General features: G+C 37.5%; 1 protein-coding gene across 1 annotated transcript; it reads right to left on the bottom strand.

The window, feature by feature from the left end:
* Window positions 1–1,491: 1,491 nt before the first annotated feature.
* ovch1 (ovochymase 1) lies at window positions 1,492–11,959 on the bottom strand. Its single transcript, XM_023273840.3, has 14 exons — window positions 11,354–11,959; window positions 11,180–11,290; window positions 9,273–9,368; window positions 8,335–8,518; window positions 7,129–7,204; window positions 6,813–7,002; window positions 6,601–6,740; window positions 4,556–4,706; window positions 4,446–4,487; window positions 4,146–4,362; window positions 3,327–3,484; window positions 3,137–3,235; window positions 2,251–2,384; window positions 1,492–1,685 (listed from the first exon to the last, which is right to left on the bottom strand). Exons 1-14 carry the CDS (start codon window positions 11,451–11,453, stop codon window positions 1,524–1,526), a joined length of 1,860 nt encoding a protein of 619 aa, XP_023129608.1. The 5' UTR covers window positions 11,454–11,959; the 3' UTR covers window positions 1,492–1,523.
* Between the last annotated feature and the right edge of the window lie 217 nt (window positions 11,960–12,176).

The following is a 12,176-nucleotide window of genomic DNA, read 5'->3' as shown; positions in this document are numbered from 1 at the left end:
AAAAAAAATGCGATTTTTCAACATGTTGTAAAAACGTGCCATATGATGCAATAAAGTAACGGACGCCGTGAAAAACAGTATGGTAAGGTTTTCTTTGAAAAAAAAAATCAGCATGAATTGTGGCGCAAAAAAACGCCATAGTATACTATGTCGAAAAAAAAAATTGATTTTTCAACATGTTGTAAAACCGTGCCACATGATGATTTAATGTAAAGGAGGCCATGAAAAACACTCCAGAAAGGTTTTCTTTGGAAAAAAGATCATCATGAATTTTGGCGCAAAAAACGCCATAGTATACTATGTCGAAAAAAAAATGCGATTTTTCAACATGTTGTAAAAACATGCCATATGATGAAATAAAGTAACGGACACCGTGAAAAAAACTATGGTAATGTTTTCTTTGAAAAAAAATCATCATGAATTTTGGCACAAAAAAAACGCCATAGTATACAGTCCAATCACGATGACAGTTGCCTCTCAAAAGGCTCCTTCATCTGGCAGGTGGCGGCACTTCTTCTGAGGGGAAGCTGAGCTGGCCCAGCAGAACTTTGGAGATGTGTTCCAGTGGTTGGTGGATGTGTGGGGAGATAGAGAGGGACCTTTGAATTGTTCACAAAGGAAAACAGGGAACCCATTGGTAGTTTTAGTTTAGGCTGCTACTGAGGTGTGTTTTTGGGTTTTAAGAGGTGAACAGGAAGAGTTTTTTTTCCTATTGATTATCTTTTAATTTGTTCCTGGTTGGAACGCCCATCAATGTCAACAGGAAGTTCACTTTTAGTTCTGTTTATTTATTTTTATTTTACTAACACCCATTTGCTTTTAACCCACTCACATGTTGTGTTGTTGTAAACTTCCTCTTTCAAATAAATAAACGTCAAACCCTCTGGAAACCAGCGTTTGGACTGTTTTTGTGTTGCTCCTCACCTACTTCAGACAGCCGGGACAAAACAACGCTTTGTGGACTAAAGGCTAAACTATGACGTTTTTAGAGCCACACGCTACATTATGACATTTTTAGAGCCACACGCTATACTGTGATGTTTTTAGAGTGACACGCTATATTATGACATTTTTTGGATGACATAAGTAACCATTATATTTTTGTAACATTTTTGACGACATACTAAATTATTACGTTTTGGTGAGGTTTCGGACGACATACTAAACATTCTAAACTGTTACATTTTCTGTTACATGTGTTTTGTTTTCCATCATGTGTTGCTTTTTCTCTGCATTTGATGAAAATAAAAACAGCACCAAGACTCAGCAGTGAAACCTGAGGAACAATGTTAAATGTTGAACTACATGCAGCAGGAATCATCATTTTGTGGAACATGGAGTTTAATCATTAGATTCTAAAAAAGTTAAAGGTTCCAGGTAAATTCCCTAAACCAAACTATGTCAAGTCTGCAAAGTTACATTTTTCAAAAAATGTAAACCATTTAGGATTGTAAGCCAAGATTAAAGGATAGAATTAACCATGAACCACAGTTTAGTTCTAAGTCAGGCAAGTTTATTTCCAGTCAGATGTCGTCGGTCACCTCATTGATCCAGGAATGATAGTCGGACACTCTGGTGAAGATGGCCGGTTTCTCTGCGTCGCATCGCCAGCTGCCCCATGAAATGACGCCAAACAGGAAGTAGGAGCCATGTTTCCGACAGAATAAAGGAGCTCCAGAGTCGCCCTGCAGCAAACAACAAACACGACTTTCAAATCTTTGCAGATGCTACAGGATTGTTCTTGTTTTGCCTCTAAAATGTCAGAAAATGGTAAAAATGTTCAGTAGTGGGTCCCAAAGATGACAAATGTCCAAAGAGCTTCCGTTTAAGGTCACAGAGGAGGAATGATACCAGATATAACGTTGATTTTACAAGCTGCAAATCTAAATTACAGAATTTAGACTTAACTGATGAGTGAATTTCAAAATAGTTGACAACAAATCAATTGTTCTTTGCCCCTCTATTCTCAACATTAATTAGGCTTATTTCATGTGAATTTTTTAGTTGATACCACTAAAACTGGCATATTTTTGACTAAATGTAGTTGCTGCAAAAGAAAAAAACTGACCTTAAAGTGCTTCGATCACCTCCGTCTGCACTTTGTTGAACCACAAAAACCTCCAACTGAATATCTTTGGATGACCGATCTGACAGAAATTCACCCCGATTCTAAAATCTGCTGGAGGTGACCAAATCTGAGCTAAAAGTCAGTCATCGAGTCATTCTGCTTTCACTGTTAACTGTTTTTACCAAACAGGAAGTGGAAGCTGCAGGATGTGAGCAGATGTGCGCATCACAGATGAATCCTCCCCACTGCTTCCTGCAGTTCGTCTCATTGACCAGAGTCAGTCCAGCGTGATGCAAACGTTTCGGATCGATACCAACTACAGAGGAAATAAAAGCTGGTTAACAGCTGCAGGAAGGTGCAGTTAAACATATGTAATTAAACTAAACAAGCTCTACGTTTGAAACCTCAATATGTCAGAGTCGCTCTGCAAAATTAACTCAAATGATGAAACATAAAAGTTGTCATTGTGAAGGTAAATGTTCCCCATCAGTTCACTGTTATATGTGATGCTTTTAATTTTACTGCTGCAGATGTTTAATTATTTCTATCCTGCTGGTAGTTTCATCTATAGAAATGTGTCATATTTAGATTAAGAAGTAGGAGAATGTTCTAAAAAATAAAAAGGAAAACTAGAACATTCAGTTTATCACAAATATTTAAAGTCTGGAGATGGATTCAACTGAAAGTGGAGACAGTGTTTGTTCTGGAACGTATAGAAGTTAGCCATTTAATTAGCTTCTGTTGCTTAACCCTGGGAAAACCCAAACCAATCAAATGATTACCTAAATCAATCAAATCAACATTTAATCCAATTAAATGAATGTTCAAGTTAAACAAATCATCTTTTAAACCAATGAAACCAATGTTTATACCAGTGAAATCAACATTTAAATAAACCAAATTAACATTTAAACCACTCAAATCATTACTTGAACCAATGAAATCATTATTTAAACCAGTCAATTCAACATTTAAGATAAGCATATCATTATTTAAACCAGTTGAATTATCAGTTAACCAATCAAATCCTCATTTTAAAGAATCAAATCATCGTTTGAAGCTAGCTACCTGTAGCTTTAGTTGCTCCCCATCCAGCTGTGATACAGGACCAGCTGTCATCGAGGTCCTCGTCCTCCTCAGGAACACAGACTGGACTGATGTTAGAACCTGAGACAGAACCAGAACCAGCAGAACCAGCATTAGGAAGAAGCAGGAACACGTTGGGCTCCACAGTGTTCTGTTTTCCAGATGTTCTTACCAAACCTGGCGTCCTGACCAAGGCGCAGCAGCAACAGGTCGGCTTTAGGAGGAAAGCTGGAGTCCTGCAGCGGCTCAAAGACGTCATCCACCAGGATGGTCTGAGTGGACAAGAACCGGAGATCATGGACCCCCAGAACCACCACGTCCTCCTTAGCTCTGAAGCAGAACCATAAGTAGAAGCATCATGGAGAGCAGCTCAACATCTGGACAACTAGTTGAACCTCCAAACATTAGAAGAAAACGATAATTTCCTGATTATTGAGGAAGAATCAACCAAAGAAACAAAATCTGTTTAACCAAAGACATCAGGAACCATCAGAACCCAAACAGACGTCTGATCATTTAAATAAAACAACAAAATGACATCAAATATCAGCTAAAAAAAACTGTATAAACAGAAATAATCATCAGATTTCCAACGGTCCTTGAACACATTCTGACAAAGTGGATGAAAACTCTCATTTTATCTCCTCACATTACACGTTCCTGTTTTATTTGTGCATTTAGCTTTAATTTAACCATGCTGAGAAGCAGTTCTAGTACTGGTAGTATTAGTGGGATTAGTTACCTGATGCTACAATACTACTAATGGTAGTATTAGTAGTGCTAGTAGTACTAGTTACCCGATACCACAGTGTTTGGCCGTTAGAACCCAGCGTCAGTGGATCAGAGCTCTGCTGCAGTAATACTAGTATTAATACTAGTACTAGCATCATCACTGGTGATATTAGTATAAGTACTGGTACTATTGGTATTATTAGTTGCCCGACGCTGCAGTACTAGTACAGGTAGTACTAGCAATAGTAGTACTAGTTACCTGATACCACAGTGTTTGGCCGCTAGAACCCAGCGTCGGTGGATCAGAGCTCCGCTGCAGACGTGGCGTCCTTCAGACTGCAGACTGACCATCCAGGGCCAGGTGAAGGGGCAGGACTCGGACACGTTGCCCACACACAGCACTCCGTCGTGGGACACGGAGAGTCCGGCCAGGCCTGGGTCACATCTGGAGCTCTGCCGCTTCCCACATCTGTCCTCTGGTTGGACGGAATAACAGAAACACCTGAGACTACAGGATCATTCGTAAGTTATAAAAGCAGTACTAGAGGATAAAACCGACCTTCAGCCATGATCTCGTCTTCATAAAATTTATCCTGACCTTCTGTGGAGGAGACAACATGAGATCTTCAAACTTTTCCAGGTGTGGAAACCTTCAGGTGTGAGACTCACTCATCACGTCACGGATCCAGTCGGCGTGCAGCTGGACTTTAGTGTAAACTCCTGGTCTATGAGCTCGACCACATCCGACCCCCCAACTCACCAAACCAGCCAACTCGTACCTGCTGCCGTTGAAGCAGGACAGAGGACCTCCAGAGTCACCCTGAGAAGACAACGGGTCAATGAGGACAAGATGGAAGAACAACAAAGATACAGGACTGAAGAGATGAGAAAGAAGGTAAAGAAAAGACAGCAAAGACCAACAAAACAACAGGTCAAACAGGACGGAAGAACAATAAAGATACAAGACACAACATTAAAGACACAAGTGGAGAGACGAGAAAGAAGATAAGGACAAGAGAAGACCACAAAGAGACGTAAGATCTGGAGATGACGGTAAAACGGTAAAAAATAAAGACAAAATGATGAAGCATCTGGTCGGGATGATGTACAGACGAAACAAAACAGGAAGTCAAGACGACAAGAAGAAGAACAAACAGACAAGATGAAGAAAAGACGCAAAACATTCAGACAAGATGGACATTAAAGACAAAGGACAGAAAAACAGATAACATCCAGGTGTCTCTGGTGCTCCTTTTATCTTCACATCCTGTAGATGTTTCCATTGTGACTTCATTGCCAAACTCAACAAGACAAGTCCTTTTGTGTCTCATTTTTCTTGTTTCGTTTTTGGGGTTTTGTGTCACGTTTTGGTCTTTTCATTTCTGTTTGGGACAGTTTTACTTGTATTTAGGATTTTTTTTGGTCTAATTTAGTTTTTCCTTGTGACAGTTCAGTCCTTCACCTACACTGTTTTGTCGTTAGGTGGAACTAGCTGACAAACAGAGCGGATGAATACGTCGTCATGCAACACTATCAGACGGCTTTGTTTCATTCTCCGGTTGTACTTCACCTTGGATTGTGCTACATTCACTAACTTTTTGCCCTTCATTATGGCTCTCAAGCGTAAGTCAGACTCTTCTGATGGAGTTCCGACTTCAAAAATCAAAATCAAATCAAATCAAATTTATTTATAAAGCACTTTAAAAACAACCAGAGTCAACCAAGGTGCTGTACAGAAGCTTAAAAACATAAGATAAAAATAATTAAACTAAGATAAAAACAATAGAACTAGATATAAATAATAGAAGTAAAAGCAAAATACACAATAAAAACATAAACAATAAACAGACAGGACTGCCCATCCCAGATAAAATATATGTGCACATGAAGACAACAAACCTACATGGTGTGAAATGCCAACAAGAAGAGGTGGGTTTTAAGAAAAGTTTTAAAATTCGACAGTGAGGAGGCCTGTCTGATGTGCAGCAGCAGCTCATTCCACATTTTGGAGCTGCAACAGAAAACACTGGATCCCCTCTGAGCTTCAGTCTTGTTCTGGGACCCTGAGGAGCAGCTGGTCAGCTGACCTGAGAGATGGGCTTAGTCTATATGGGTGGAGAAGCTCAGAGAGGTATGATAGGGCGAGACCATTTAATGATTTAAAAACAAATAAAAGAATATTAAAATGAATTCTAAAATGGACAGGCAGCCAGTGGAGTGAAGCTAAAATTGGTGAAATGTCCTCAAACTTTCTCGTGCCAGTTAAAAGAAGTGCAGTGGCGTTCTGAACTAATTGGAGACGAGCGATGGAGGACCCACTAACCCCCAAATAAAGAGCATTACAGTAATCCAGCCGAGTGGTCACAAAGGCGTGGATCACTGTTTCAAAGTGCTGTCTCTGCAGAAAAGGTTTTATTTCTCCAGCTGCCTTAGCTGGAAGAAGCTTTTTTTCACCACAGCTTTAATCTGGCTGTCGAACTTAAGATCTGTGTCCACTTTTACCCCTAGATTAGTAACTATAGGTTTGGCGTACTGTGCCAAGGAACCCAGATCAATTGTGTGTGTGTGTGTGTGTGTGTGTGGGGGGGGGGGGGGGGGGGGGGGCATTTCTGGCCATTTTGTATCTGATTTTGTTTGTTAGTCTAGTTTTTCTTGTGTTGTGTCTCGTTTTGTCTTCAGTTCCTGCCTATCTTTTCGTTGCTCAGATGTTCTACCTGGCAGGCGTCCACACCTCCTTCGTCTTTTCCTGCACAGAACATGGAGTTATGGATGCGGCCGCTGTAGTAGCGTTCGCATTCCTCTGATGGGAGGATGGTGACATTAACTTCCTGCAGCCGGTTCACTCGAGGTCCATCTGAAAACAGAGCAGCTCAGACCTGAAGAACCTGAAGTACCCGAGGGTCCCTACAAACCGACGTGTCCTCACTCTCTCTGGTGGAGCCCCAGCCGGTGACGGTGCAGCGACCCAGCAGAGGCAGCGCCGACATCCACACGTCGATGGGTCGGACGAAGAGGCCGAACTCCAGCGGCTGCTGCAGCTTCAGCAGAGCAACGTCCAGGTCTTTGGTCCGAGGGTTGTAGCCGTGGTGGCTGAAGATGGCAGAGACGCCGACCAGCTGGACCGAAGAAGACAGGAAACCAAACAGCAGCTTCACAAACTCGGAAGACTTCTGCAGAAACTAGAACATGAAGCAGCTGTTTTCTCCTGGAGGTAGAAGGTTGGATGGCTGAAGATCTCTGACCTGCTGATGAGCTTCATGAGGATTATCCAGGTCGTGTTTTCCAGCCAGAACCGTCCAGAAAGAAGCTTTGTTGAACCTGAAAACATTTTATCAATTATAAGAAAAAATAGTTTGTGAAACCGTTTCCCAATGTGTGTCAGAATAAATCTACTCCTAGTTTAACTCAGAATAAATCTACTCCTGGTTTAACTCAAAATAAATCTACTCCTAGTTTAACTCAGAATAAATCTACTCCTGGTTTAACGCAGAATAAATCTACTCCTAGTTTAACTCAGAATAAATCTACTCCTGGTTTAACGCAGAATAAATCTACTCCTAGTTTAACTCAGAATAAATCTACTCCTGGTTTAACGCAGAATAAATCTACTCCTGGTTTAACTCAGGATAAATCTAATCCCGGTTTAACTCAGAATAAATCTAATCCTGGATTAACTCAGAATAAATCTAATCCTGGTTATAATTCCTCCAGGTACCGACAGTGGCTTTCTCAAACTGATGAATTTATTGAATCCACAGATTCATAAATAGCACAGTGAAAACTAAAAAACACAGACAAGACAACAACTAGCTTAAAGAAAATAAAGACAATTGGCAAAATAAAACTACTACAAAATAAAAGACAAAACACCTCGTTGGCTGAGTACCGAGAGAGGAATTAGTCTGGGTTTTCTTCTTTCTTATTTATCTTAAACCTTCTGAAATTTTTAACCTTTTGTCTTAGCTTTTTTCATGCTTCTTCGCTCACAGATCACTTCTTCTGGTGCCATTAACCTCTTACTCAGCATACAAAGGCTTACTCTAGCGCCACAGCGCCCTCTAGTGGTGTTAAACCATAATAACATCAAAATACCCAGAAAATACAGGGAAATGAAAAGGTGACAGTTACACCGGTCTAATTCAAAATAAATCTAATCCTGGTTTAACTCAGAATAAATCTAAGTCTCGACTCACTCAGATTAAATCTAATCCTGGTCTAACTCAGACTAACTTTAATCCGGGTCTAACTAGACTAACTTCATTCCTGGTCTAACGAGACTGACTTAAGTCCTGGTCTAATCCCGACTAACTTTAATCCTGGTCTAACTCAGACTAACTTTAATCCAGGTCTAACTAGACTAGCTTCATTCCTGGTCTAACGAGACTGGCCTTAGTCCTTGTCTAACTCAGACTAACTTTAGTCCAGGTTTACCTCCAGGTTCTGGTTACCTTTTGAAGCAATGTGCAGCAGAGATGACCCAGGTCGGTCCGATCACGGCTCCTCCACAGGCCGGCATGGAGGCGAACCGAAGAGAAACCTGCCAAGGCCACGAGTGAGACCAGGCCTCCTGACCCCCAATGATCCGGGTCTCCACCTGCTGCTCCGGGACGAAGGACCGAACCCCGGCCAGGTCTAAGGGTTAGACTAGTCCCGGTTAACAAGCTATCAACCCTTAACTTTACCAAGGTCTGTACCAACTGCAGCAGGTTGAAAGGTTCAGACTGACAGCAGAATTAAGGTTTCATTTTTAAATAAACTCAACCTGGTTAATAGGTTTAATCAGATCTTTAAGAAGCCGGAATCAGAGAATTAAACTATTTTGATGATTAATTAATTGGTTGAAGTAATTCATTATTTTAAGATTTTTTTTAGTGAAGATGCAGAAATTTTAAAATATTTTATGTATTTTATTTATTTTCAGAGAAATTTTAAATAATTCAAAATGTAAACTCACATTTTACATTAAAAAACTGCAAATAAAATCTAAATTAAATTATTTTATCATAAAGTGGCTTTTTAAACATTTTTTAACATTACCACAGTCAATTTGATATTATTTGTGTTATTTTAGTGTTTTTTTCCATTTTAATGGAATTTATATATATTTTATATGCTGTGTATTATTTCTAGTTGTAGATTACATTGATTTATATTATTTTATTTATTTACTATTTTACTTATTCGTTTTGTGCCCATATATTAGATATAATTAAAAACTTTTACATTTAAAAAATTATGAAATCGCAAAAATCACAACTTCACAACTTTATTCCATTTGTTCTTGAAATTTTGTACAAAGTGATGATTTAGTTTGCGGAGCTGATCAGCTGTATTGATCTGACCTGTAAATATTATTCATTTTATTGATAAATAAATTTAACTTTACCGCTGAAACCAAAGAGTCCGGAGAACGTGGAACGTTCCTGCAGAGCTTCATGACTGGTTTCATTCTGCTGATTCTGGGTCTCATTCAAGTTTCCATCTGCAGAAATAAAACAGGAAATCAATCACTTTACTGATCAATAATCTGTCAGATAATCATTTATCGGAACTTTTACATGATCAAAGCTGCAGCATTTAAAATCAAATCCTCCAAAACCCTCATCTGACACTTCCATGTAATAAAAGCTATTATTTTTTGTTCTATTTAATTTATAATCTCATATTATTCTCATATTAATTCCAGAAATATTAATAATTTTTTAACAATGCAAGAGTAAAAAATTAATAAATAACAAATCTTATAAAACATAACAAAACACAAAAAATATTTTAAAAAATTTATAAAATAAAAAAACATCTAAAATGCCTGAAAGTTATTGTTAAAATGGCAAAAATAATCTCAGTAAAAATCCTCATAATTAATAAAATGTCTTAAATATATTTAAAAAATGAACAAAATAATGAATAAAATGCTTTAAAAATTTGGATGTGAGTAAAATATAAACAAATCCTTAAAAATAAAGACAGAAATATAAAACAGGAAGTTTTGGTGAATTTATAGCTTAAGAAATGCAGATTTATGGATCAGAATAGGATGAAAAAATGAACCAAAATATTAAGAAAATTCTAAGAAATGCCATTAAAAATATAAAATATCAAAGAATATATTTTTAAAACTCAAAAATGGTTATTATTAAAATGGCAATGACTATCTCAGTAAAAGTCCTGATATTGAATAAAATGTGTCAAAAATATTAACAACTGAATAAAATAATAAATATAATCTAGATCAAATGTTTTATAAATTAGGTTGTGAGTAAAATATGAACAAACTCTAAAAAATAAAGACAGAAATATAAAACAGGAAGTTTTGGTGAATTTATAGCTGCTCAAATGCAGATTAATGGATCAGAATAGGAGGAAAAAAATGAACAAAAATATTAAGAAAATTCAGAAAAAAAATGCAAGAAAATAAAAAAACACCAAAAAACATTTTAAGAAGTTCACAAAAAAAATCTAAAATTCAAAAACGTCTCACAGTTAGTATTAAAACCTCAAAAACAATCTCAGCATAAACCATGATAATGAATAAAATGTCTTAATAATATTACAAACTAAACAAAACAATAAGTAAAATGTTTGACGTATTACTTATTTGTTTATTATAAATTAGGATGTGAGTAAAATATGAAAATCCTTTAAAAAATATAGACAGAAATACATAAAAATTCGAAGAAATGCAAGAAAAAAACAAAAACCAAAGAACATTTCTTAAAAATTCACCAAAAATGAAAAAAAAATGTTAAAATGACAAAAACAATCTCTGTAAAAATCCTGATGATGAATAAAATTCACCAGACGAATAAAATAATAAATAAATGTTTTATAAATTAGGCTTTGAGGATAATATGAACAAATGGTTCTGTTAAAACCTTAAAAATACAGACAGAAATATAAAACAGGAAGTTTTGGTGAATTTCTAGCTGTTGAAATGCAGATTAATGGGTCAGAATAGGAGGGAAAAAAATACAAAAATATTAAGAAAATTTAAAGAAATGCAAGAAAATAAATAAATACCAGAAAAATTTCCTGAGAAATCAATAAAAGCATAATTTCAAAAAATAATAATAAATGTAAAATTCCTGAAAATGTTTTTAAAAAGTCTTTAAAACGTCTAAAAGTTAAAAATAAAATGTAAAAAAAAATTAATTAAATTAAATCATATAATTATTATTATTATTATTAATAAACCAACAGCCAGCGACGCCCAGCGGCCAAACAGAGAACAACAACTGAACGTCACCTTCAATTATTCAGTTAAAAACTGAAACAAAACGGAAAAAATCTCACCAGCAGCAGGTTCATGTCCTGGTTCCGGTCCGTGTCCAGGTTCCGGTTCCGGTCCAGCATCAGTGCTGTTCTTGTATTCTGTTGAGTTTAACGGATTCTGACCGAATTCTGCTGCAAAAACACAAAACAGGCGTCAGGAGAAGAACACCTGGAGCTCACCTGGACACCTGTTACCTGTCCCTGCTGTCCCACCTGTCCCTGCTGTCCCACCTGTCCTTGCTGTCCCACCTGCCAGCAGACAGACGGACAGCAGACCGACCACAGACAGCAGCATCTTCTCCGGAGGATCGATAATCTCTGATCAGCTTCGGTGGAACTAATCAGTCTGATCGGAAACAGCTGCTGCGTCACAACGCTGTCAGCCAATCACAGTCTGCGCGTTCACGGACCCTGAGGCGCGCCCCCTTCAGTGGTTGAAGCGATAATTAACAGCAGGACAGGAAAAAATAAACGTTTTAAATAGAATTTCTTGAACTTTTTTGTTATTTTACGATTTTTTTTCCTGTTTTCTTGCTTCATAGATAAAAAATAAATAAACTAAATATAAACTAAAAGCTGTTTAAATCTAAAGATGCAAAACTAGTCGGTTCAGTTTAGAACTACAACTAGTTGAGTTTAGTGTCTTAATGTCCTGGTTTGGTTTAAAAGTCTTTAAAATATAAAGTTGGATTTTGTTGGTTTTAATCCACTGATTCACCGGCAGAGGTCCAGAAAATCTAAAAAATGACTACAGAAAAGTTTCAACAATCAGCAGAGATGGAAAACTTGGATGAAATGATGTAAAACTGAAGATGAAAACAGACAGAAAGCTCCTGATTGAAGCTTCAGCTGTTTTCATCCTGTAGCGCCCCCTGCTGGTCCTCTACAGCAACATCTCATTATTAATATCCAGAGAACAAGTGGATCAGAAATTTACATTTATTTCTCTGACCGGATGCAGCTGCGGAACCACAGCTGGATTCTGACCCGCTTCCTTCAGCTCGGTCCGGTTCTGTCC

This window comes from Amphiprion ocellaris, chromosome 21 (genome assembly GCF_022539595.1).
Source record: "Amphiprion ocellaris isolate individual 3 ecotype Okinawa chromosome 21, ASM2253959v1, whole genome shotgun sequence".
NCBI lineage: Eukaryota > Metazoa > Chordata > Actinopteri > Pomacentridae > Amphiprion > Amphiprion ocellaris.
The sequence above is the reverse complement of the archived record's forward strand: the minus strand, read 5'-3'. Positions and strand labels throughout refer to the sequence as shown.